This window comes from Colletotrichum phormii (assembly GCF_030913505.1).
Source record: "Colletotrichum phormii strain CBS 102054 chromosome Unknown BDP81scaffold_12, whole genome shotgun sequence".
Classification (NCBI taxonomy): domain Eukaryota; kingdom Fungi; phylum Ascomycota; class Sordariomycetes; order Glomerellales; family Glomerellaceae; genus Colletotrichum; species Colletotrichum phormii.
Window position 1 is genome coordinate 1477560 of NW_026851454.1, and position 22858 is coordinate 1500417.

The following is a 22858-nucleotide window of genomic DNA, read 5'->3' on the forward strand; positions in this document are numbered from 1 at the left end:
CGGCGCAGACGCGTCAGACGGGGGGCCACATCGTGACTGACCATGCAAACCTCGACCACTGTCTACGACGTCACGACTTGAACTAGACCACCAGGCTACTTTCGGTGTGCTTAGACGGAACGGAGCAACCGGACGAAGGTGACAAGATCAGTTGCCGCCCAACAATATCGTACCTCTATTCTTTCCACCACTACCGCCGCTATCACAACCCTTCTTGTTTGCTTGGTACAGTCCTCTGTACTTGCCTTATGTCCTCAGGAAAATGTTCCTCAAAAGATGCAGTCAACGTATAACTATAATGGTGATGGTTATAAGGAAGCGAGTCGCCAATTCTCACTGATTACTTTCAGTACCTTAGTTCGGCTAGCTAAGCCAGTCTAAGCAATACCATTATCCAACGACGCGTCGACGGTATACTGATACTCAGACCGCCCATGCAACGCAATGCTCTTATTCCCGTAAACAAACTGTCCCCGTGTGCCGATCGGCGCCCGGATAGTAATACCAATATCACCATCCCGCACTATCCACTCAACACTCAACTCTCCCTCAAACGCAGTGACAACCTTGGCACTCGCCCTCTTCAAACCCATCTCGACACCAGTCGCAGGCGAGACCACGCAGTTCTTATACCCGAACCCATCAACACCCGCAGCAGCCCGGAGACCAGCAGCCCACTCCGTCAACACATACGTCGCAGCGCCGCCCCACGGATGACTCAAGCTCGTGAAGAGTCCCAAGCCGGGCTGTCGCGTCGCAGCGTTGACGTACTCCCATCTCGCGCCGACCGCGCTCCTGTTCTGCGCTGCGGTCGTGTCGCCGGGTAGCATCGCGCCCCAGAGACTCTCCATCAGCTCCCTCGCTGCCTGCGTCTCGTTGCCTACGAACAGTGCCTCGAGCAAGAACCCATTGGTGTTGGGCGAGATGTTGACGCTCGAGTCGTTGGAACTCACCGCCGAGTTATCCTTGTATCCCGGTCCCAGCTTCAGGCCGGACACGGCGGCAAGCGACCGCGATGCGCGTGTTGCGTTCGCCACGCCTGAAGTGATGCAGAAGGCTGTTGCGGCCACTGAGATGCCGTCCAGATCCGCCGGCGAAAGACCGTACGCGCCTGCCTCTTCGTTCCAGAGACGCTCGTTGATCGCGGTCGCCAACGACGTCGCCGCGTCCCTGTACTGCGTAGCGGATACTGTATCGTTGAGCGCGTCAGCGACGTCGGCGGCGCCGTTGAGAGTCTGGACGGCCTCGCACCCGATGGCGGATCCCCCGTCCGCGGGCCCTGTGAACGCGAACCCTCCATCGAAGGTCAATAGGCCCGTCGTGAGTTGATCTGCGGCAGGAGCCAATCGAGCACCTTTTGCCACCGCGGCCACGTTGAACGCGCCCAGTCGAGGTCGTTTGTCAGACGGACGTGGTCATTGAAGGCCATCAGTGTCAGAGCCCTCCCGGATAGGGGCTAGTTAGAGGTAGTAAGGAGTCTAAGTAACAAAGGAGTAGCTTAGATATATATACAGCGCAGGGAGTACACGTCGATGGAAGAGCAGATTTCAGTAATTCATCATTCTAACCCCTAACTGTAGTTGGCCTCTGAGAGCTTCCACCCTGCGTCCACACCCCAACTCGACAATCAGGCCTAGGAGCTGGTAATCTTGCAGCCCGAATCTCCCAGCTGGAGCGGCCAGCTCGTTGGCGACGGAGGCAAGGTTGTAACCCAGGGTAGGCGACATGTTCATCTGCCCGTTTGCGATTTGCGAATCAAGCAGGAGTTGTAAGGTTCCCCTTGCCTGCTCCATCTTTGACGTGCTGGCGGCGATTATGCGTGCGGTGTGGTAAAAGTCGCCAAGCCAGATGAGTCGGTCGCGCTTCGGGCCATCGAGGCAGGCGGCTTCGCTGTTGGCTTGGGTTCCATAATCGGCGATAACGTCTTCCGAACTGCCGGTGAGTGTGTTGGAGTAGAGCATCGTGCCGTTGGCGGTGTCGTAGACGTGCACGTTTCTGAAGTAGGCTGCTTGGTCTTGGTACGCTCCAAAGCCGAATGAGCCGCTGAAGTCAGGGGATCCGGAGTACGAGACTGTGCCGGAGCTAAGGGCCCACGGGTAGTCGGATCGCGAGATGTTGAGAATTTGCGTGTCGTTGATGGAGACTGCGAGGTAGCCGGTGGGAGCCATCGAGGCTTTGATGCGGTACCAATCGTTCTCCTTAACCGTGAAAGGGACGTCAAATACATCCAACAAGTAACTTGTGAGTGTTGTCTAGTTGACAAAGTCGGGCCCGTATGCCAACGAGATGGTGTTGGGCGGTGTCAGAGTCTTGTTGACGTTGACGAAGGTGCTCGACTCGGGAAGCTCGCCGGTAAGAAGCATGGTGTATCCATTGCCGGCAATAACTCCTCCCTGTATGCCGCATCAGCACTTACTTCCTTTGGGATGCACTTGAGTCCAAACTTACCGTCACCCACCAGCTTCCTCCCCTCTCGAGCTTGGTATCAAACTCAAGGGTGTAGTTGCTCCACTTAGTGGCCTTGTAAGTCATCGAGGGCCTCGTGCTACGCGCAAACACTCTGTTCTCCTCAGTAACTTCCCAAATCGTCTTTTGCGTACCCTTGTCGAAGCAAGCCGCCGTGGCTGCCCGAGCACCGAGCTTCCAGACCTCGTTCAGAATCTCATCATCACTCTCAAACTGGCCCGGGAGTTCCTCCGGCTCGAGAGTATCGATTGTCGCCTCGAACCCTACGCTCGAAAAGGAGACTGTGCCATTCGTCAAGAGCCTGATGGACTGCCATTTCTGCCCCCCCTGTATGAGCGGCGATGTAACTCGGCTGATGGAAGTGATATTGAACGTCTCGACGCGGAAACTATTGCTCAGCTGGTTGGAGAAAGTGTACGGCCCGTCGTCGAACGGGTGATTGAGCCCATCAAAGTGCTCCGTGTACTTCACCTCGATCTGGACCGGGGCGCTGATGGCGGAGACTTCGAAGGTCGGATAACCCGCTCTCTCGGCCCCGTAGTCCAAGGTGGCTAGCGGGATTTCCGGGCTTAAGCTGAATGGGGCGAAAGGGGAGGTTTGAAGCTGTGCTGTCGTGCCGGTAGCGATGCCTTTGGCCGTGAAGTTTCTGGGAAATTTGAAAGATAGGAATGAGTTCTCTGCTTGGGAACAACCGGTCTTGATGTCATACCTCGTAGTCGAGTTGCCATTTGACACGGCCGTGACAACACCAGCGGCACTGGCTGCGAGCGCCAGCAACAAATGGGAGACTGCCATTCACGCTTCTGGAACCCGGTACTATGGGCAGAAAAGATCGGAACGATGTTTCGAGAGAAAGAACACCAGTGAAACGTCGTCTCGACAGGAAATACTCCATGAGTGCGATCATCCTGGGTCCAGTTTCTTCAGCTTGTGGGTGTCATCTTGTAGTCTGGAATATTCGCATGATCCACACCGAGCAAATTACGTCGACCAGCAAGAAAGTTTTGCTACTCGGGCAATCGGTCACCGAGTAGAACGTCCTGATGTTTGTCTCGTATGCTTCCTAGTGCCAATTCGCTCACTATTAGATCCCTCGCAGACTCCACCAAGGAACCACGAGGTTGGGGTTGCTCGCAGACGAACATCCCGATCAGGCGCGCTAGGTAATTATAAGTTCCCCAGACCCGGGCGTTTGTTTGTGGGGAAGCACGCGGGGAAACCTGTTCGGGGCAGCTTCCGGCTGTCTCAATCGCTTTTATCGGCACTTGGTCGCGGTGAAGCGGTGCTGAATTGGTCTCCGTGCCGAACCGAACCGATGGAGGCAGGCCCGGAAGACTAGGTGAACTGAATATTAATCACATCGGCGCTGAACCGGAAGACGACAGACCTGACTGGATCACAGACTTGGTGCACACGAACGGAAGAATGAGCTGTCCCGGTGCCGGGACCGAATATGAACTGAAAAGTTGATTTATTGAGCTGGAAGTTCTGTTCTCATGGCCTTGTGTGAAACGTATTACCGAGATTCTGATAATCCTTGCTTCACTTGACAAGTTGAGCACGAGGTCTGCAAGTAGTGAATTACGTTCTCCTAAACTGTTTAAACTTCAATACTAGCAATTATTCTCGATGCTGAGGTGATCCATCGGTGGAGAACATGGCAGAAATCTTGCGACAACTTTAATATGAGCACCTGGCTGTGGAAATCGTCTGCGCCACGAAGCATTTCAGCCACATGATGGTCCACTGTGGCGTACCGAGGCGTTCACGTGGCGTTGCAGAACTAACCGTACGTACCTTACTGTTCAGTTGAGTGGCTGGAGGGACCACGCGCCTCATCTTTGTGGCTGTGCTAAACTTTGATCAGATTTGTCGCTCGGTTTCGGCCTCGGATGCGATGATGTCTTAATCTGCCCGAGCTACGTGTAATGGTGTAACTTGGCCCGTAGACAATGCCTCACCTGGGGCAAGTGGTCTCATTTCCGTGCTTCTCGAGAGCTGCAATGGTTTGGGTAAGTCACCAGTAGGTCCGCAGATGATGTGGCTTTCATAGCCCCTCATCTGTCGCGAAGTAAGGCACCTTAGGGGTCGATCACAGCTAATTAGTGTAAGACTGGCCCATTCCTTTAAACCGTTAAACGGGAACAAAATGGGTCTGATCTCAGCATTGCTCGAGCTTCCCTACGCATTGTCAATGGACAGACAGCTTCATCCTTTGACGTCATCCCGAGCCTAATCTGACTGTCTGACACCAATAATGTACGTGAGCTCTCAGCGACGCTGCCCCTCCCCTCCCCTCAGGTACTCCGTACTTGCGTTGTCTCTCGTCGCCCTGTGAGCCCGCGAAACCGACTGGTGGCGCTAAGCAATACGCACTGCCCCCAATGGTCTACCCAGCCGCAGGCAGCCAGCGGATCTTGAAGCTGTCGAGGTTCAAGCTGATGGCAGGAGCAACTTTGGTGTGCGCCTGGGCTTTCACATGCATCTGTCTCTCATAAAACCAGTCGCCATCCCCCGTCTTCGTCTGGCGATCGATCTCACGAAACCAATCTTCCTGTCAACACCTATTGCGACCTCGTCATTCACGACAACAACAGACCTGCCAAAAAGACCTAGTAATAATCCCCAACACGTACACACACCAACCACACACCATGGCTGCCCCAGCGGTCCACAACCTGCCCCAAGCTGGGAGTTCGGTCGGCATCTTCCCGCAATTGACGGCGCGACAGAGCGAGACCCTCGTCCTCAAGGAAAAGATCCTCTCCATCACCGGCGACAGCTTCGACATCAAGCTCGCCAATGGCCAGCCCATCCTCCGGGTGCAGGGCAAGGCGTTGTCCATTTCAGGCCGCAAGGCCGTCTACGACATGTCGGGCAACCACCTGTTCGATATCGTCAAGGAGCACTTGCACCTGCACACGACGTTTGCAGCGCAGGATCCCAAGGGCAATAAGATTATGGAAGTGAAGAACAGCTTTGCGCGTGAGTTTCTTTTCCCCTATCCTTGCCTAGCACTAGTAAAGCGGGACGAGTAGCTAACCGGGTTGCAACAGTCATCGGCTCAAAAGCTACCGCGACGTTCGTCTCACCGCAGACGGGCAAAACGGAATCACTCGAGATGAAGGGCAATTGGCTATCGACGCAGGCAGATATCGTCGACACGAATACTGGCCAGGTGCTTGGACGGATTGACAGAAACATGCTTCGGGCGCGCGACTTCTTCGGTGGCAAGCAGACATACGCCCTAACGGTGGCGCCGGGGGTCGACATGGCGCTCATGTGTGCCCTGTGCATCTGTCTGGACGAGAAGAAGAATGACCAAAAGGGTTAGAACCGGGGGACGTCCCTTCACTCATCGATGATTTGATGCGTCTGGTGTTTAGCTGGTTTTATTACGATTGATACCTTTTAGTTAATTATTTCTTATGGACACATATCCCAACCTAATTGCGCTCTATATCTCAGGCAGTCTATCACTCGGACAAAGTGGCACGGAAACTCATGTCTAGATCACTGGCCCTCAAGCTCCTTCTCGGTCCAATCGCACAGTTCCTGGGCCGCCTTATCGTCATACAAGTTCGCCTCTTTATACTCCTTGAACTTGGGATTATAAAAGCCTCCACTCTTGACGCTGGCACTCGCAGCCGTACTGGCCCAAAGCTGAGCCCTCGCACCCGCGTGAACGTCTGTCAAGAAGATCGACCCAAGCACACTGATCACCCCACCAACCCACGGCCTTCTCTTCCTAAAGTCGTCAAACAGGCCGGTTTTCACCACTCCGGGATGAACTGCGACGAATTTGATGGAAGGGTAGAGCTGGCTCAGCGTGCGGGTGTGTTAGTAGTCTGCGAGCTTGGACTGACCGTAGCGAGCCAAGCTAGAGATATCGTCCAGGGGGGTCTTGCACTTTGCGATGAGGATTCCATCTGAGGGCGCTTGCTTGAAGAGCTCGGAGCTCAGATTGACGACGCGGACATCGGATCCTGGCTGTTCGGCGGTTTTGTTGAGGATTGGGAGAAGCAGCTTAGTGAAGAGGGCCGGTCCCATGTAATTTGACCCGAATTGGACTTCGTACCCATCCGTTGTTAGGCCCGGAGGGGTAGCCATCAGACCAGCATTGTTCATCAAGATGTCGAGACGGTCTGATGCGGTGAGGAAGGCGTCGGTGGACTTCTTTATCGAGGCGAAGGAACCCAGGTCTAGTTCGAGGTACTTGATCTTGTTCTTGGCTGCCGGTACGGCTTGCTACACCTCCCTTATGGCAGCATTGCCGCGGGCTTCTGTCCTGGCTGTGAGGTAGATTGCCGCGGGATTGTGCTTGGCGAGCTGGATGACGCTTTCTTTTCCGAGGCCGCTGCTGCCGCCTGTGACGATGACGACCTTTCCGGCCAGGTCGGGTATATCCCTCTCCTGAGAGAACGTCATTGCAAGGTCGCGACGTGAGTTGAACACTTTGTATTGAGTAGGTAGAAGAATTCCGTAAGAAGACACAATGCGCGTGATGTTTTCTAATATAGATGAGGTCGGGTTGCCGGCTTCTACGTTGTGCGATTCGGTATTAAATAAAGGGGTATATTGATTGTAAGGTAGTCGTAACTTAGTATGTATTGTAAATTGTGAGGAGGTTGCGACGGTCAGCGGGCCGAACAGTCCATAGTATACTGATTGGCAAGTTCTCAGAGCCGCAAGGAATATCTGCTGATTGGTTTACTCGACGCGCTGTCTCGGAGACTTTGCTTTTGCGACATTGATCAAAGCTGTGCCCAGCGATCTGTGAAAGAATTGGCAAACCCGGCGCCAACTTGATATTTCGCTGACCAATCTGTCACTTGATCCACAAATTAGCAATACCAGCCAAGAGATGTTGATCCAAAATCAGGAAAAAGATTTTGCGGAATCGCGACTTACATTAGCATGCTTCCGGGAATCGGTGGTCCACGAGGGCGGTAGCGGAACTTGCATTGGCCCGACTCCATAAGCCACAGTCTTGACTTGGAAGCGTTCAATAATCACTCTGAGCTCAAGCTGACTGCGGCTGAGCCGGACGTATTAGTCGGATGGCCCGACCTGATTCCACGTATTTCAACACGGCAAAACTCCGAGTTTAATCGATCGATTGCTGTCATGGGCCAGAGCCCGGTTGAGATCTCCGGCTTTGCCGGAGCTACTATTCTGCCGCAGTACACCGCCGAGTCCGGACATACCATACCATAGCTATCCCATCGAGTGCCAGATAGCTCCATTTTTGCCAAGGGCGGGGTAGAGCCAATAGGGACTTGTGAATCTGTCGAGTCAATCAATAGGGTAACAGTACCTCTGTTCCCTATATATTTTGGGTATGCCATAGATACCAGCAATCTCCCTTGGTACACAAAGCTACATTACAGTCTAAGCAGCCCTTCCGCGTCCCTTTCTTCTGTATGAGGCTATTCCCAGATATCTCAGCTAGGGTCTGGCGGGCCCTTAATGCTTTCTTATTACTACAGTAGGAACAAAGTGAATTAGCCCCCCTTGATCCCTTCCTGTGGTTTTCCCATGGAATAGAGGTATTCCTTTTGTCTGTAGCCCGTCTAGGCCGTGACCGGAGGTTCGTGGGGCCGGACTGTTGCCGCGTCACAGCGCTCTGGCGTACAGCTTGTATTACAAGCAGTAGTAAGGTCTTCTGGAAGGACCTCAACTACTATACAGCTGCGTACAGAAGTAATAGAGGTATCAGAATCACTAGAAGACATCGCAGCATCAATCAAAATGGTAGTAATAGTAGCGATAACAGGTAAAAGAGCATAGAGGTAAATGACGTATCGTCAAGTACCCCTTTGAATGCGGGGTAATAATGGGTAAATAGTGGGTATTTTGAGCCTTGGCAAAAATGGAGCTATCTGGCACTCGATGGGATACGCAAACCCCTATTCCATCGAGTGCCAATTGGCAACAGGTACATTATGCCCAGTTTTGACCCACCTTTGCCCCCTCACCGCGGGAATACATGACGGTACGTCATCAACCCCTATATTTTCCCAGCTGCGTTCACCACCACAACTAACATTTCTACAGATGGGCAACTGTCGCGATGTCCTCAAGCGACTCTGATGCGTCTGATTCGTCAGCGCTTTCACATATCACCGTCGCAGTACTTCCCGAAGACCTTGATAGCGCCTGTACAGCTCAATGTAGGCCCGAGAGGTGTGATAACGCAACTGTACGCCCACACGAATCGCCTCCGCTAGAAAGGGGCACACCGGGCCAATTCAACCCCCTCGACGTGCCCTACCGCGCCGCAATAGTACGGGGTCTATCTACTACCCCTTTAGAGCTTTTTCAGCAGTATGTGCCTTTGAGGCTGGTTGAATCGTGGGTACAGTGGACCAATGAAGCCGCAGTACGAGGCCCTGTTCAACAACACTCACGATCCCACAGAAAAAAGACGAGGTCAGGGTGCCTGCAGTGTGGAGTAGCGCTTTGTAACTCGGATGATTGCTGGTACCTCTTTCATAGTCAGAGTATATAGACAACAGAAGTATCCATAATCTAGACTTTTTGGTTGGCTAGAAGAAGTCTTGGCTGTCTCCTGAGTGGTCAGTTCCCCTCAAGGGCATGTACCTGTTGCCAATTGGCACTCGATGGGATAATTCCTCCTTTTCCTCCTTAGCTTAGAATAGTCAATCGACGGCACCTCTATGTTGAACAAGCCTAGGGGCCAGCCCCTTACAATTGCTACAAGCTAATTTCCGGAAGAATCTGATGATAGTCTCAAAACAAATATCGAGCAGCATGCTCATTGTTCATCTGAGGGGCGACTTCAAGTCGGGATCTTGAGGGCGCAAATTCCTGCATCCAGCGGTTCGCGACTCTACTAAGACTTTCCCAGCCACGTCACTCACATACTCAGAGTCGATTCTTGAGATCCAGGTCAAGAAATTGCCAGAAACTCAAATCAGAGTGAAAGTTGTCTCAAAGGCAAAGCTGTTCGAAGTATAATGATCATCGCCACGGGGATTATTGTCAGAGCCCTCCCGGATAGGGGCTAGTTAGAGGTAGTAAGGAGTCCAAGCAACAAAGGAGCAGTTCAGATATATATACAGCGCAGGGAGTACACGTCCGAGGGAGGAGCAGATTTCAGTAATTCATCATTCTACCCCTAACTACAGTTGGCCTCTGAGAGCTTCCACCCTGCGTCAACAACCCCAACTTGACAATTATGGCTTGAAACACCTTAGTCTATTCATGCTCATATCTCAAGATGCGGTTCTCTTTTATGAATGATTTGCTAATTTGGGAAGTATCAACTACAAAAGAGAAACCTTTAGAGGTCGAAGACGATAAATTCTGTTGGTCCAAATTCCTGTCCTTCCTAAATCTCTTTTTTCCACCTAAATGTAAAGGCGCGCAATCGACTGAGGTAGGTTCAGCTCCAAATCCACAGCGGAAATATAGCGAGACAACGCCGCCGATCTCTTCGCGATAGCCTGTGCCTCTGAGTTGAATTTTTGCTTGAAAAAATCCTTGGTATCCTTGATAATCTGCTCAAGCGACGGTGCCGAAGCTCGGTTAATCGTCTTCTTGCCACCATGGAGAGCCGACAGAGGGAACCAGCTGAAACGTTGTGCGAGCTTTCCAATGTAGCCGTACATCTCAGCAGAGGTGTCGAATGCCTTATTGATCCAGCCGATCTCTGCGGCATCCTCGGCGGTGATGTCGTTTGAGCTCAGGACGTACTCCATGGCGCGACCTCTTCCGATCAGGCCAGGGAGGAATTGGCTGCCGCCGCCGCCAGGGAACAGGCCGCTTCCGACTTCGGGTTGGCCGAAGAGGCTCTCGCCCTTTGTGGCGAAGCGCATGTCGAGGGAGACAAGGAATTCGTTGCCGGCACCGCGGGCGCGGCCTTCTATAGCCCCGATGGTGACTTGGGGCAACCGGGAGACGTTGTAGATGAGAGTTCCGAATGCTTCTCCAAACGCAGCTTCAAATCGTCAGTGAGCATGTCTTCAACCTTACAGAAACTTCAATCTTTGTTCTCCGATGCACTTATGATCTGCCAACTCAGGCAAGGAGAGATCGAGATGGGCCATGAAGAATGTTGGAACATCACTGTTGAAGATGATGACCTAGGTCTCGTTAATTCCCTGGAGACGGGATACCAGGTCGGTCAAATCGTTTTGTGTGGCCAGATTCCATAAATTGATAGGAGACGACGGGTTGTGGAAAGTAACCGTGAGGATGCTTCCATTTTGGGCTATCTTTAATCCGGTGTAGTCGGGAAGGTCTATCGAGTATACGGGCCGTATTAAAGCAGCAGCCAAAGTCAGGGCATAGAAGATAGAGGAATCCATTTTGAGCGATGAGAGGCTAGCAGAGCTTTTGGTACGGGGAATCGAGGCAGTGAGCCCGGAATGGTAAACTTGGGATGAACCGGTCTTTTGTCACCGGCTTAATGATTTAAATGTAAGCTGTTACTCCGCTTAGCAGGGATACCAGTCATTGATTGCTTAGAAACCAAGGCATCCAGGGTGTTGTACGAATTAAATGGAGAGATTATTGATTATTCACCAAGCCCCTTTCTTTAAGAGACGGAAAGAACGAAAACAAATACTAGCTCGTCGTTTACTCAGTAGGCTTACAAATGGCATTCGACACTTTTTGTCCTCGGGCTTCCATTTCCAAGACTTCATACCGAAATGAAGTTCCTTCTTCGGCGTCCACGTCCTGCGCGTACTGACATTGTAAAGTGACCGGGAGGCTTTCCAGGAGAGTTCGATTCCTCCGCCGTCCGGTACATCACTTTGTCATTATCAGAGGTAGATTACTGCGATACGGTTTTGAGTAAGAATCCACTTCTCTGCAGAGTGTGACTGGTCAGGGTGGACAAAAGGTTGTTTAAACGTCATGTTCCATTGTTTGGCTTGCTCTTGGCTCCAGCCTCCGGCAAGCGCCTGTCAAGGTCCATATTTCAATAGACGTTTCAAAATATCCCCTGAAATTCTTCTCTGCTGGGACTCGAGACTTTTCTTGGAGATATTTGATGCATGAACTATTTTCTTTGTGGACTTTTGCCTCAAGTTACCAATCAGCCCTACACGCTGAGTCTCTCACCCGGACTCGTTCCTTCAGAATCAGTCAGGCAAGCTCCAGATCTTATATGGGGATATTTATAGTGGCCTATTATGGAATAGACATATAATGTCCGGGTAAAGAGCTGCAGCAAGAAGTTCGAATGTGAGCCTCAGAGCACATACGAATGAGAAGGCACAGAAACTGATCTCATCGTGGCTTCACTTTACAAGGCATGTTTAGCCATGCTCAGCCAACAGCGTCTCAGCTTGGCTGAGATGACCTGCATGGAGGATTGCCGATGAGCGGTCGGGAGACATAATGATAAACGCAGCAGTGGCAGAATATCGCGCAATCACTCTCTACAAATCCTGGAGATTAGTAGGTTCGAAACGCAGGCTTCAGTGCTAAACAATGCCCCTTGAGTATTGACAGACCACCCAAGACGCTTGCCTGCTCACGGGTTCAACAATTGCAGCCATGGCATCTCTCTGTTCAGTTTGCAAGGGCATAACCCCGCAAGCATTGGCTCAGCCTGATGGATATCGCCATATCGAGAGTGCACACGACCTCATTCACTCGGCCAAGGTGTGCGAATTCTGCAGTCTGATACGCCGCGCGATGGACCAGGATTGCAGGACCCCCAAAACGGACGATCAATTCCCGACAAACACAAAGCCTGAACCTCTTTACCTATTCGGGGTCGGTGATGGACTAGCCACGGCCGAGGATGCTTGTGGGGATGGCATTGAACGCAGTGAGCCGCCGAAATTATTTGGCATCAATGTGCATATCCCAGATATCGAATATGAGTATGATCTCGTCAGGTTGAGTCTATTCTCGGAACCTGGTAGGTTTCTTGGCGACACGAAAAAAAAAACTTTCAATGTCACCGAGAGAGACTGATGTGTTCACAATACAGGGACCGCTCCTTCTCGCAATAAAGACGTTGTTGGGATGAGATTGTTGACGGATTCGGGTTCGAATGAGGTGTTTGGACTTGTAGAGCGTTGGTACAATACCAGCAAAAACAACCACACGGAGTGCAATGAGACATTCACTGGAACAGTGGGCTCCTTGACGAAGAGCTACGAACCACTGCTGCCCACCAGAGTTCTTGACGTTGGTTCAGCCGATGGATCAGGGGAACCAAAACTTCTGGTAAACAACGGGACTCATGCCTCGTATGCCGCCTTGAGCCATTGCTGGGGAAAGCACAGAATCCTCACAACTATATCCCACAACCTGGCCCAGCATTGCTCAAGATGCCATCAGGATTGTTCGTTTTCTCGGCTTGCGTTACCTCTGGATCGATAGCCTCTGCATCGTGCAGGATAATGCCGATGACTGGCGTAAAGAATCAGTTCAGATGGGTCGTATCTACAAAGACGCCGAAATAACCGTTGCCGCCTCCGGCGCCCGAGACGGATCGGAGGGTTGCTTCGTTCCACGTCCTCCGCTGCAACCGGTCGTTCGTCTTCCCTACAGCGAACCGAGCCAAGGAGAATATATGTCCGCAACCCTATTTCCAGACTCGATAAATACCACTGTCAGCGAGACGCCGCTTGACAATCGGGCTTGGATAACTCAAGAATGGATGCTCTCCCCTCGCGTCATTCATTACACAAAAGCACGATTGGTCTGGGCGTGCCGCACCTTGCTCAAGTGCGAGGATGGTGAAAATGAGGCCTCTGGGGATGAACAGAGGCTCTTCGAGAGCGCCCGGCGCTACCAACAAGCCAAGCACTCGCAGCAGAGAGAGGCGACTCATATGTAGACAACGAGGAAATTATGGGATTCTATGCTGACTGGTGCGATCTTGTGTCCACATACGCTGCACGAAACCTAACGTACGACTCGGACAAACCTGTCGCCATCTTGGGTTTGGTTACGGAGGTCGGCAATGGAATCGGCGAGCGCTACACCTACGGGGTATTTTACAACGACTCTCTGCTCAGCGAAGACTTTCACGCGCACTGCGTGGTCACTCAACTGCTCTGGTTTGCGAAATTGACGCTGACTCGCCCGTCCGCACTTCGAGATCAGCCAACTTGGTCCTGGACATCTACCATTGGCGCCATATCGTTCCTAGTACCTGCCAGAGCAGCGGAGAACCGCAATAGTGATATTATTCGCGTTCAGCCAAAGATTTCAGCATCGTCTTGGAAGTTTTCAGCTCTGTTGAAGGAGTGGGAGGCACGACGAGAAGGGGATTCGTCCACTCGAACTGGAGATGACTACTACTACATGGAGTTTTATCCCAAAGGATCCATCACATATGGCGGTTTCGTAACGCAGAATACGAAACCCATCTCGGGAAGGGATATGGCGCCTGCTGGATGGGTGGTGTTTGACTCGAATGTCGGAACGGCAAGGCTGATAAGGAGCAATGGGCAGGTATCATGGGCTGGCTGGCGCCTGCCCTGGGCGAAGTGGGACAACTGGCTTAGTCATCACGGCCGGTTAAGGTGGGGCAACCACCCAGGCCGCCCCCACCTACTTCGATCGGCCCCTGCCCACAATGTAATTAGGAAGAACAAGAACAACAGCAATTATCACGGACATCGACGTGATTGTTGCCGAAGATACACCCTCATGAGGAAATGTATCACGCCTGTGATACCAACATCGAATGAGTGGCCTGCGAAGCCGTACTACCTGGCCATAATTTCAGCTAACGAATTTGACGGAAAGCCTGATGGCTTTAAACTGATGTTCCTCGCAGAAGTAAAGCCAGATCTTGGACTTGGATCTTACAGACGGTTCGAGAGGCTTGGGGTCGGATAGATTATTGACCAAGCGTGGTTTGATCATGCTGAATTTGCGACCATCACGTTGATTTGATGGCTGCCGGCCGTGATGAAGAGCTGGAGATTCCATTTTTGAATCGGATTACAAAGGGACTTCTTACATGGACGCTAGACTTGATATGTATGTCGGCCGTTGATGGTGACTGTTGGTTCACGGGGTCGTATACGACAAATAGTGGTAGCAATTATCACTCGTCTGTTGGTGATCCTATTGCTTGTTCTTGTCTTGTTGTTGTTCTATCTTACATTGTAGGCAGGAGTCGGTCGAAGTAGGTAGTGACGGCCTGGGTGGTTGCCCCACCTTTATCCGGCCGTGATGACTAAGCCAGTTGTCCCACTTCGCCCAGGGCAGGTGCCAGCCAGCCCATGGTACCTTCCCATTACTCCTTATCAGCCTTTGCTGTTCCAACAGTGACAATGCATCGCCCGGAATAGCCGTCCGCAGTCCGTGGTCGCTCGTGGGGTCAAAAAAACAATCTTTTGCCAATTTAAACCAAGAGGGTGACATCAATCTCAATTTCTCCACTCCGACACTGGCTATGTCGGCACTTTGTCTTCTTATCAGTTGGCTGCCCCAGATTATCTCATTGACCTGCCTGATTTGTACATGAATCAAACCATCTCCCATGCAGTAGCTAACGGGAGACGGCGCTCAAAGTGAAGATCAAAATGAGCAATAGAGAATTAGAGTTGGGGAACGGGCCATAGCAATCGACATGCCTCCTTGGGGCAAGTCGCTACCCACGGTAATATGCTCAAATCTCGTATCATTCGTCAATCCCAACTGGCCGGCGCCCGACTTGCCACCATACCAGCTTGACGCCTGCCCACCGACATGTAAATAGCGATGCCATGTTCCTTTGCATCTCTTGGCCTCTTCTTGGCTCTGCAGTGTCACTTTGAGGCTCTGAAGCTTGACATCTTGGCAAGAACCGACGACATACCTTCAAGATGCGCACGTCAAGTCTCATCGCCGGCCTGACGGCTGTGCTCAGCTTGCCGCTGATCTCCGCCTACTCGCCGCCAAAGTCGCACCGGAGCCCGCTCCGTCGCGTCGCTCCTGGTCATGCTGAGGTGCAAGCTCCGCCACGGGCGATTATGCGTCGCAGCAGCACCTTGCAGTACTTCAATAACAAGACCAGTGGTAAGCAATGCCCCTTCATCTTCGATTTTCGTGCTTCTCTGACACCTGGAAACCAGCTTTCTACGTTGACGGCACAGGAATCCCAGACGTCGACTTCGACGTTGGCGAAAGCTATGCTGGTCTCATTCCTGTCGACGCTACCAAGCCTGAGAGCGAACAGCAGAAGAATTTCTTCTGGTTCTTCCCCACCGAGAACCCTGCTGGCAAAGACGATGTCATCATCTGGTTCAATGGTGGCCCAGGGTGCTCATCCATGGAAGGTTGGCTCAGTCAAGCCCCTTGACCCTTAAAAATGGATTACTAAACGTCAGTAGGCTTCCTGCAAGAGAACGGTCCGTTCTTGTGGCAGTACGGCACCATCAAGCCTGTCGCGAATGCTTGGTCCTGGCACAAGTTGGCTAACATAATTTGGTGAGAATCCCCGTAATATCAGTACGCGAGAGAGTAGGACTGATACTTTCCTGAAAGGGTTGAATACCCAATCGGCACTGGATTTAGCAGCGGCAATGTCACTGCCACTGACAACGCTGAGACGGCAGATCAGTTCGTCAGCTTCTGGAAGAACTTTGTCAACACCTTCGACCTGCAAGGCAAAAAGATCTACATTGCTGGCGAAAGTTATGCTGGAATCTACGTCCCCTATGTCGGCGCCGCCATGCTCGACAAGAACGACACCACCTACTTCGACGTCAAGGGTGCGGTCTACTATGACCCAGTCATGCCCTACGACGACGCGATGAACTTTGACCACGCCGCTTTCCCTTCGTTCTACCGCTACTGGAAGAACGTCTTTGCGCTTCCCAGCGGTGCAGACAAGCAGATCGAGCAAGATGCCAAGAACTGTCAATTGGACGCGTACTTCAACAAGCACTTGGCTTACCCTCCACCTGCGCGTCCCTGGCCCGCGGCTAATGTCAAGGATGAATGCGATATCATTGCCCACTTTGATGCGATCTCAGCGGTTATCAACCCTTGCTTCAACGGGTACCACATTCTCGACACATGCCCCGTTCTCTGGGATGTCCTGGGATTCCCCTCTATCATGTACAGTCCTCCCAACGCCACCTTGTACTTCAACAGGCCCGAAGTCAGAAAGGCCATCCACGTGCCCGTTGACTACCCCACGTGGAGCGAGTGCCAGGACCCCGTCTTTGTCGACTACAACGATAACTACAACGGCACCGAGCACGAGGAGAAGTTCCAAACGCTCGTAGAGCGCACGAACAACGTCCACGTCGGCTCCGGCCTGGCAGACTACGTGATCAAGCCCAACGTCACCACCCTTGCCATCCAGTATATCAAGTGGAATGGCCAGCAGGGATTCCAGAAGCAGCCTTCCGAGGATCTTCTCATCCCCACCGTCAACATTGTTGATGACAACGTTCCTAGCTGGGCTGGTGCCAATGTGCAAGGCTCTGTTCACACTGAGCGCGGCTTCACCCACTCTACTGTCAAGATCAGTGGTCACATGGTGCCTCAGTACGCTCCCAGCGTGGCGTTTAGACACAGCGAGTTCATGCTTCGCCGCGTGGACTCGTTTTCTGCGGGCGCACCTTGGTCTGTGAACATTTCCACTACTTTCCAGTGGCCTTACTAGGCTTTGCGACTTTTAAACTACCATCAAGTCACTACCAGAGATGGTGACTTCTAGATGCAGGAGGAGTCAAGTTGAGGCAGGGCGTTGTAAGAGATTCTGTAGCATCCGTTAAGTTTTCATGTACATATTATTAGTCATAATTGACGCCCTGGTCTTGATTTGCCCATCGTTCGCTGTATACGGGATACGCCGAGGACCATTCCATTATAGTTAGGAAAGGATCCCCTTTTGCATCCTTTCACCTCCACCTCATTTGTCCTTCCATCAACCTGGGATAAGTGGCAGAGCCCGTAGAGGCGACATAAAATGATTTGGTAAGAAAATACATCCCACCTCAGGTTCGTTAATACATGCCGCGTCAGAACTTTATCTCAACCTTGTTGGTGTCGTGCCTGAGCGGATCGAGTCAGATACCGGTAGTTCCTCAAGTCTTCTGGGGTATGAATCCTTCAACGAACTCCTGAAGAGATCTGACCTATGTACGTACTAATTATGCTCGGAAACACACTTGCGAAAATAGAGTAATGAGGCAACGAATCACCAGCCCATCCAGGGATCAAAGCCTTGAGGTCAAGTCCAATGTAGAGTGCATGCGCACGAAGGGGAGCTCAAGTGCAGAATATTCTGTTATTTACTGTGAATGCTATCCAATATGCACAAGATGAAAGGACAAAAGACCGTGTCGTAACCCCATCTCAATCATCAATCACCAAAAAAGGAGTGGAATGCTTCCATTCAACTCAGAATTGGAACAACCAAGCATCTGCCCCTCACCACTCCCCGCAACCCCATGGATACAGGATCCTACCCTGTATTTGACCACCTAAGGTAAGGTACCATAAAGCGAGGTAGCAAGTGGAAGACATGTATAGTAGAAAGTAGCTTGATCCCTCTAAGTAGAAGATCCGTATGAGGGTCATATCTATATACCGTATAAGATAGGTAATCGGCTTATAGAAAGCGGTATTATACAATAATAACTAATAGCGCTAACGTGCGTGATAAGCGAGTGGATCAGACAAGCGAGCGGATCACCCGACCGCGACCACATTATATAAAGGAGCAAATATCAACGCCCACCTTATTAATTCAATTAAGACTACTTAGAATCCTCATTGTCGGACATTTTCTTATTGAATTAAGAGGTTCGCGCATTGTGACCAGTATTCCCGCAGACGCTATATCGTCGTTAGCCTATCTTAGTCCTCGGTCGGCGACCATTATTCCGGCACGTTTCCTCTTTAACTTGGGCTGTAGTGTTACGGCCAGCTAGTCGTAGTGAGGTATGTTTGCAGAAGTTGAGGCTGCGGAACTGGTAACAGTAATCGTAGTCGTGGATAGCTTCAGGGAAGCTATGTCTGTAAGTCGTAAGGTAAGGGAAGGCTGCGGTGATCAATCGTAGTCTTATCAAAGAGGTTCTCAGGAAAGATAGCTGAAAGCGATCATAAGATCTGATACGAAGTTAATTGCTGAAGAGCTATGGAAAGTCTGTCCTAGAGTCCGGCTCGAGTCCATCCTATATACAAGTCCTGGTCCTGAACATATCCCTTGTCAATGATCAGTTCCTCTGATCGGGTGAGCGCTCATTGTTCGGCATGAGCGCTCATTACTTGGCATGAGCGCTCATGGCCCCACCATGGTCGCTCATGGCCCCACCATGGCCGCTCATGTCTTATCTTATCATCACGTGACTTGTACCATAGTTCTTCCGTTCCGTAGGGTGACGCATGTGTTCCCATAGTTCGTGCACGGTAGCCTGTAATATAGTTTAGATTAGTATAGACCATGTCGGCATAGCGCCCGGCACGTCCTTTTGTTTCCAGACGTTAAATACATCATCATCATCATCATCATAGTTCGTGCACTTATGGTGTGCCCTAGTCGCCGTGGTCCTGCGGGGCAGGCCCTGGACTTGGTCGTGCATGTCGGGTCGTAACATCGTATTTCGGCTCGTAAATAGGCTATTTAAAAATATATCGACCCTGATAATACTAATAGTAACTATTAATTTTGGGAATTGATACAGCGGCGTCCACCTTACAGCGGCGTCCGCGTTCACGATTTTAATTGGTTGAAAATTTCATTGTTAGTGCATGTAGATTCTGCCACTTTTCTTTGAAGTACCCATCACTTTTCATAGTTTCTTCAACGCGAATCTGCCTCAAAGGAGCTTTATCTTCAAGGCATAATATACGCGCATAATGTCCTCTACGTCCAAGTCCAGACGTAATCCACGTCGCCAAGCTCAAGATAATAGCTCTAATAATCAAATCCGTCCTACAAAACGCCGACGCTCCGACAAGAACGAAATACCATCATCTCCTACTTCAGACAGCAGCTATCTTAGTGTTAGCCAGTTCTATGGAGTTAACGATCCTCATACTCAAAGCGACTTCATTAGCGAGCTTCCAGGCAGGGTAATATAAGAAACACGGCCTCTTTTATACCATCAGCCATACTACCCAGGGATCGAGCCTAGACTCTACCTTGAACGCGATTTTCCTAATGGAACGCGTTCTCTTCAACCTACTACTCTCCCCCGACTCTCGCCAGCGCGCAGCCCCTCCCCTTCTGACGAAGAGTCTCGACGGCCCACACTCTACCTTACGCGCCGTTTTCCAAGAGGGACACAGACTACCCAGCGTACTACCCTCCCCCGAATGTCGCCAGAGCCAAGTCCCTCTCCTTCTTACGATGAATCTCAACAACCTACCCAACCTACTATAGAACAGTTTAATAATATTCTTGAGCTTGTTGTGCGAGTGGTTGGGACTAACCAAAGGTTAACAACTAACTACCCTTATCCAACAATACGAGCAAAGCCGTCTATGGCAAGAAACGTGGGGTTCTCAGACAAACCCACCACCCTATTCACCCCCACGACAAAACCCCCCTTCAAGTCCATCATCTTTCCAGACTACAGCTTCCCATCGTACCCAGAGCGACAAATCTTCCTCTCCTCTTTTAACGAAACTCCCAACCCACCGATTCCTGGCGACCCAGAGCCAACAGCGAATGCTCTCTTCGATCGAGTTAATACTTTTGCTAAAGCTAATGGATTTGGGATTGTGAGACGTAACAAATATATGTCTCGAGGAGGTCGGCTTATAAGGTATTCCTTCCAATGCGATCGGTTTGGGAGCCCCGGACCTCCTAAGGGTGCAGGCATTCGTCAACGTAAGTCTCGAAAGTGTGGCTGTAAATGGCAGGTTATTGCAGAGGCCCAAGAGGAGGGCAAGTGGCTATTGCGTTATCATCCAGACCCTCAGCACGGTCTACATAACCATAGCCCCAGCCTCGGAGCATCTGCATACCCTTCTCATCGCAAGCTTACCTAGCTAGTTAAGGATGCCATTGAAACTACAAGCCGACGGGTTAGGATTCGGGCACGTGACGTACGTGCTGTCGTCCAAGAGCAGTTCCTAGAGTCCTCATTCACTCAACGAGACATCTATAACGCTAGAGCCGGAATAAACCGAGAGAAACTGGATGGATATTCACCAACTGCGGCGTTAATCAAGCTATTTGATGAACGAGAGATCCCATACGTCGTTAAGTGGGCGGCCGATGAGCCTAACCGCCTTGTAGGGCTTGTTTGGACGTTTCCCTACTGTCTCCAAATGTGGAAGTGGTTCCCTGAGTTGATCAGCTTTGACAACACATATAATACCAATCGCTTTAAGCTCCCACTGTTCCAGGCGACTGGGCAGACCTGCCTTGGGTCTGTCTACAACGTAGCATTCGGTCTTATTGACAACGAGAGACTAAAAGGGTTTCAGTTCCTCTCAGCAAGCATCCGTCAACTAGTCGAGCAATACTTAATTCGCTAGCCTTCCGTCATCATTACCGACTACGATAAGCAGATGAAAGCTGCACTCAATGAGCAGTTTCCCGAAGTCCAGCAACATTTCTACATCCACCATATCAACTCCAACGTCATGCTAAAGGCTAAACAGAAGTGGATCAAGGACCCTAGTTACAGTAGTGACAGTAATAGGTCTGACAATGAGGATCATCAGCCAACTATGTAAGTAATAGCCGAGCTTAGCGACGAAGATCGCGCCTATATCAATACGCCTGCAGATGAAGCTATTCCCCATACCTATCGCGGGGTCCTAATGATGTAGAAACATGTTGTTTTTGTAGAGACGGAGGATTGTTTTCAGAAGGCCTGGACAACGCTCTGTAAAGAATTTAACGACCAGCGCCTAATTCTACAGTACCTCTATACTACGTACTTACTTACAAGGGCGCAATGGTCCCGTTGCTTTATTCGGAAGTACCAGAACTTTGGTGTTCGCGTCACTTCTAGTACAGAGTCAAGCAATAACAACATTAAGGGCTACCTTCTGAATGGTCTTAGTCACTTATATCGGCTTGTCGACGTTATACAAGACATGATCAGTGATCAGGAGCTGCGCTTTAGACAGGCTTGTGCAGAGGATGAGGTGCTGACAGGCCGAGAGTATATAGGTGTTCGCTCAGAGTACCTTGGTGAACTCCGGACAATGCTTTCCTCAACGTGTCTGGCATTGATTAGGAAGCAGTACCGGCTTGCACAAAAGGCGATGACTTCCGGTAAAAGGCCATTCCCACCCCCCCTTGGGGACTGTGGCAATGACTGCTTTATCTCGGTTAAGCTTGGTATTCCGTGCTATCGCAAGATCTATTCAAAGACAGCTGATTTAGCGACTTTCAGCAAATGGGAGGTTTACCCCCGCTGGCGGCTTCGAGAAACATCTTCCTCTGATCCGTATCGTCGGATCCTTGACCCAAAGATAGCGACTTCTCTACGTGGCAGGCCAAAGAACGTAGTACAGCCTATTCCATTACAGCTAGCTATACCTCAGGGAAGCCAGCCAGCTGGTCAAGCTGGCAGAGTCCGTACTAGCCAAGACTCGGCTGGTCGTAAGCGAGGTCGCCCAGCAGGAAGCCGGAATATGTCAACAATAGCGAGGCTTACGCAGAAGACCAGCCAGCCAAGTCAAAGCCAGGCTCTAACCTCGTCCCAGCGGCGAATAAGGAGCCCGTCCAGTGCTCTTGGTAGAGGGAAGACTACAGGAGATCATGCTAGTGGTCGGCCGTTACAGCCTAGTATTCAGAGGCGACGATCTGAATGGGAGATGCTATTTAGTGAAGGGGACGAGTATTAGCCTTTACGGCCACGTCGCTTGAGTACTTCAGGTACTTAGGTAGTCTACAATATATAAAAAGCAGCTGTACGTTATAAGTAGATAAAGTTGGCCTGTTTGAGATTCATAAAACTAGATATAGGTAGGCTATTGTTACGGCTAGCTAGTCGTAGTGAGGTATGTTTGTAGAAGTTGAGGCTGCGATACTAATGAACAGTTCTAGTCGATGTAATAATCGGATCTAATAACCGGAGATTATTATACTTCGTGGTTAGATAGCTTCCTAGAGGCTATGTTTATAAGTCGTAAGGTAGAGAAGGCTTCGGTGATTAATCGTAGTCTTATTAGAGGGGTTTTTAGTAAAGATAGCTAAAAGCGATCATAAGATCTAATACGAAGTTCATTGCTAAAGAAGCTATGGGAAGTCTGTCCTTGAGCCCGGCTCAAGTCCATCGTATATACAAGTCCTGATCCTGTCTGAACATATCATTTGTGGTTAGGACCGATATCACCGTGTCGGTTCTTCAGGGGTAGACCGCCCTTATCATGTCGGTCCATGTTCAGGGACCGCTTATCGCCCGTCGGTCCTTTTTATCATTACGTGACTTATCTATATGTTACGGCCAGCTAGTCGTAGGGGTAGTTTGCAGAAGTTGAG

General features: G+C 50.8%; 6 protein-coding genes across 6 annotated transcripts; 3 read left to right on the forward strand and 3 right to left on the reverse strand.

Annotated features, from left to right (window-relative positions):
- Nucleotides 1-146: 146 nt before the first annotated feature.
- Nucleotides 147-3532, reverse strand: BDP81DRAFT_482076 (Six-hairpin glycosidase-like protein). Its single transcript, XM_060594987.1, has 6 exons — nucleotides 3176-3532; nucleotides 2449-3112; nucleotides 2284-2393; nucleotides 1615-2238; nucleotides 1381-1442; nucleotides 147-1330 (listed from the first exon to the last, which is right to left on the reverse strand). The coding sequence occupies exons 1-6, from the start codon at nucleotides 3259-3261 to the stop codon at nucleotides 378-380; spliced, it is 2499 nt and encodes an 832-aa protein (XP_060444494.1). The 5' UTR covers nucleotides 3262-3532; the 3' UTR covers nucleotides 147-377.
- Nucleotides 3533-5120: 1588 nt separating this feature from the next.
- Nucleotides 5121-5800, forward strand: BDP81DRAFT_450722 (tubby C-terminal-like domain-containing protein; the record flags this gene model as incomplete). The annotated part of the gene is made up of 2 exons (XM_060592563.1): nucleotides 5121-5451; nucleotides 5523-5800. 2 exons carry the CDS (start codon nucleotides 5121-5123, stop codon nucleotides 5798-5800), a joined length of 609 nt encoding a protein of 202 aa, XP_060444495.1.
- A 179-nt stretch (nucleotides 5801-5979) lies between these two features.
- Nucleotides 5980-6894, reverse strand: BDP81DRAFT_395429 (retinol dehydrogenase; the record flags this gene model as incomplete). The annotated part of the gene is made up of 3 exons (XM_060588066.1): nucleotides 5980-6257; nucleotides 6333-6693; nucleotides 6721-6894. 3 exons carry the CDS (start codon nucleotides 6892-6894, stop codon nucleotides 5980-5982), a joined length of 813 nt encoding a protein of 270 aa, XP_060444496.1.
- Nucleotides 6895-9839: 2945 nt separating this feature from the next.
- On the reverse strand, nucleotides 9840-10799 carry BDP81DRAFT_462048 (ClpP/crotonase-like domain-containing protein; the record flags this gene model as incomplete). Its single annotated transcript, XM_060593853.1, has 3 exons — nucleotides 9840-10372; nucleotides 10559-10574; nucleotides 10608-10799. 3 exons carry the CDS (start codon nucleotides 10797-10799, stop codon nucleotides 9840-9842), a joined length of 741 nt encoding a protein of 246 aa, XP_060444497.1.
- A 1198-nt stretch (nucleotides 10800-11997) lies between these two features.
- Nucleotides 11998-14489, forward strand: BDP81DRAFT_491219 (heterokaryon incompatibility protein-domain-containing protein; the record flags this gene model as incomplete). Its single annotated transcript, XM_060595304.1, has 4 exons — nucleotides 11998-12367; nucleotides 12440-12701; nucleotides 12772-13193; nucleotides 13223-14489. The coding sequence occupies 4 exons, from the start codon at nucleotides 11998-12000 to the stop codon at nucleotides 14302-14304; spliced, it is 2136 nt and encodes a 711-aa protein (XP_060444498.1). The 3' UTR covers nucleotides 14305-14489.
- Nucleotides 14490-15700: 1211 nt separating this feature from the next.
- On the forward strand, nucleotides 15701-17273 carry BDP81DRAFT_430503 (Alpha/Beta hydrolase protein). Its single transcript, XM_060590612.1, has 3 exons — nucleotides 15701-15731; nucleotides 15786-15882; nucleotides 15940-17273. Exons 1-3 carry the CDS (start codon nucleotides 15725-15727, stop codon nucleotides 17066-17068), a joined length of 1233 nt encoding a protein of 410 aa, XP_060444499.1. The 5' UTR covers nucleotides 15701-15724; the 3' UTR covers nucleotides 17069-17273.
- Nucleotides 17274-22858: the final 5585 nt, after the last annotated feature.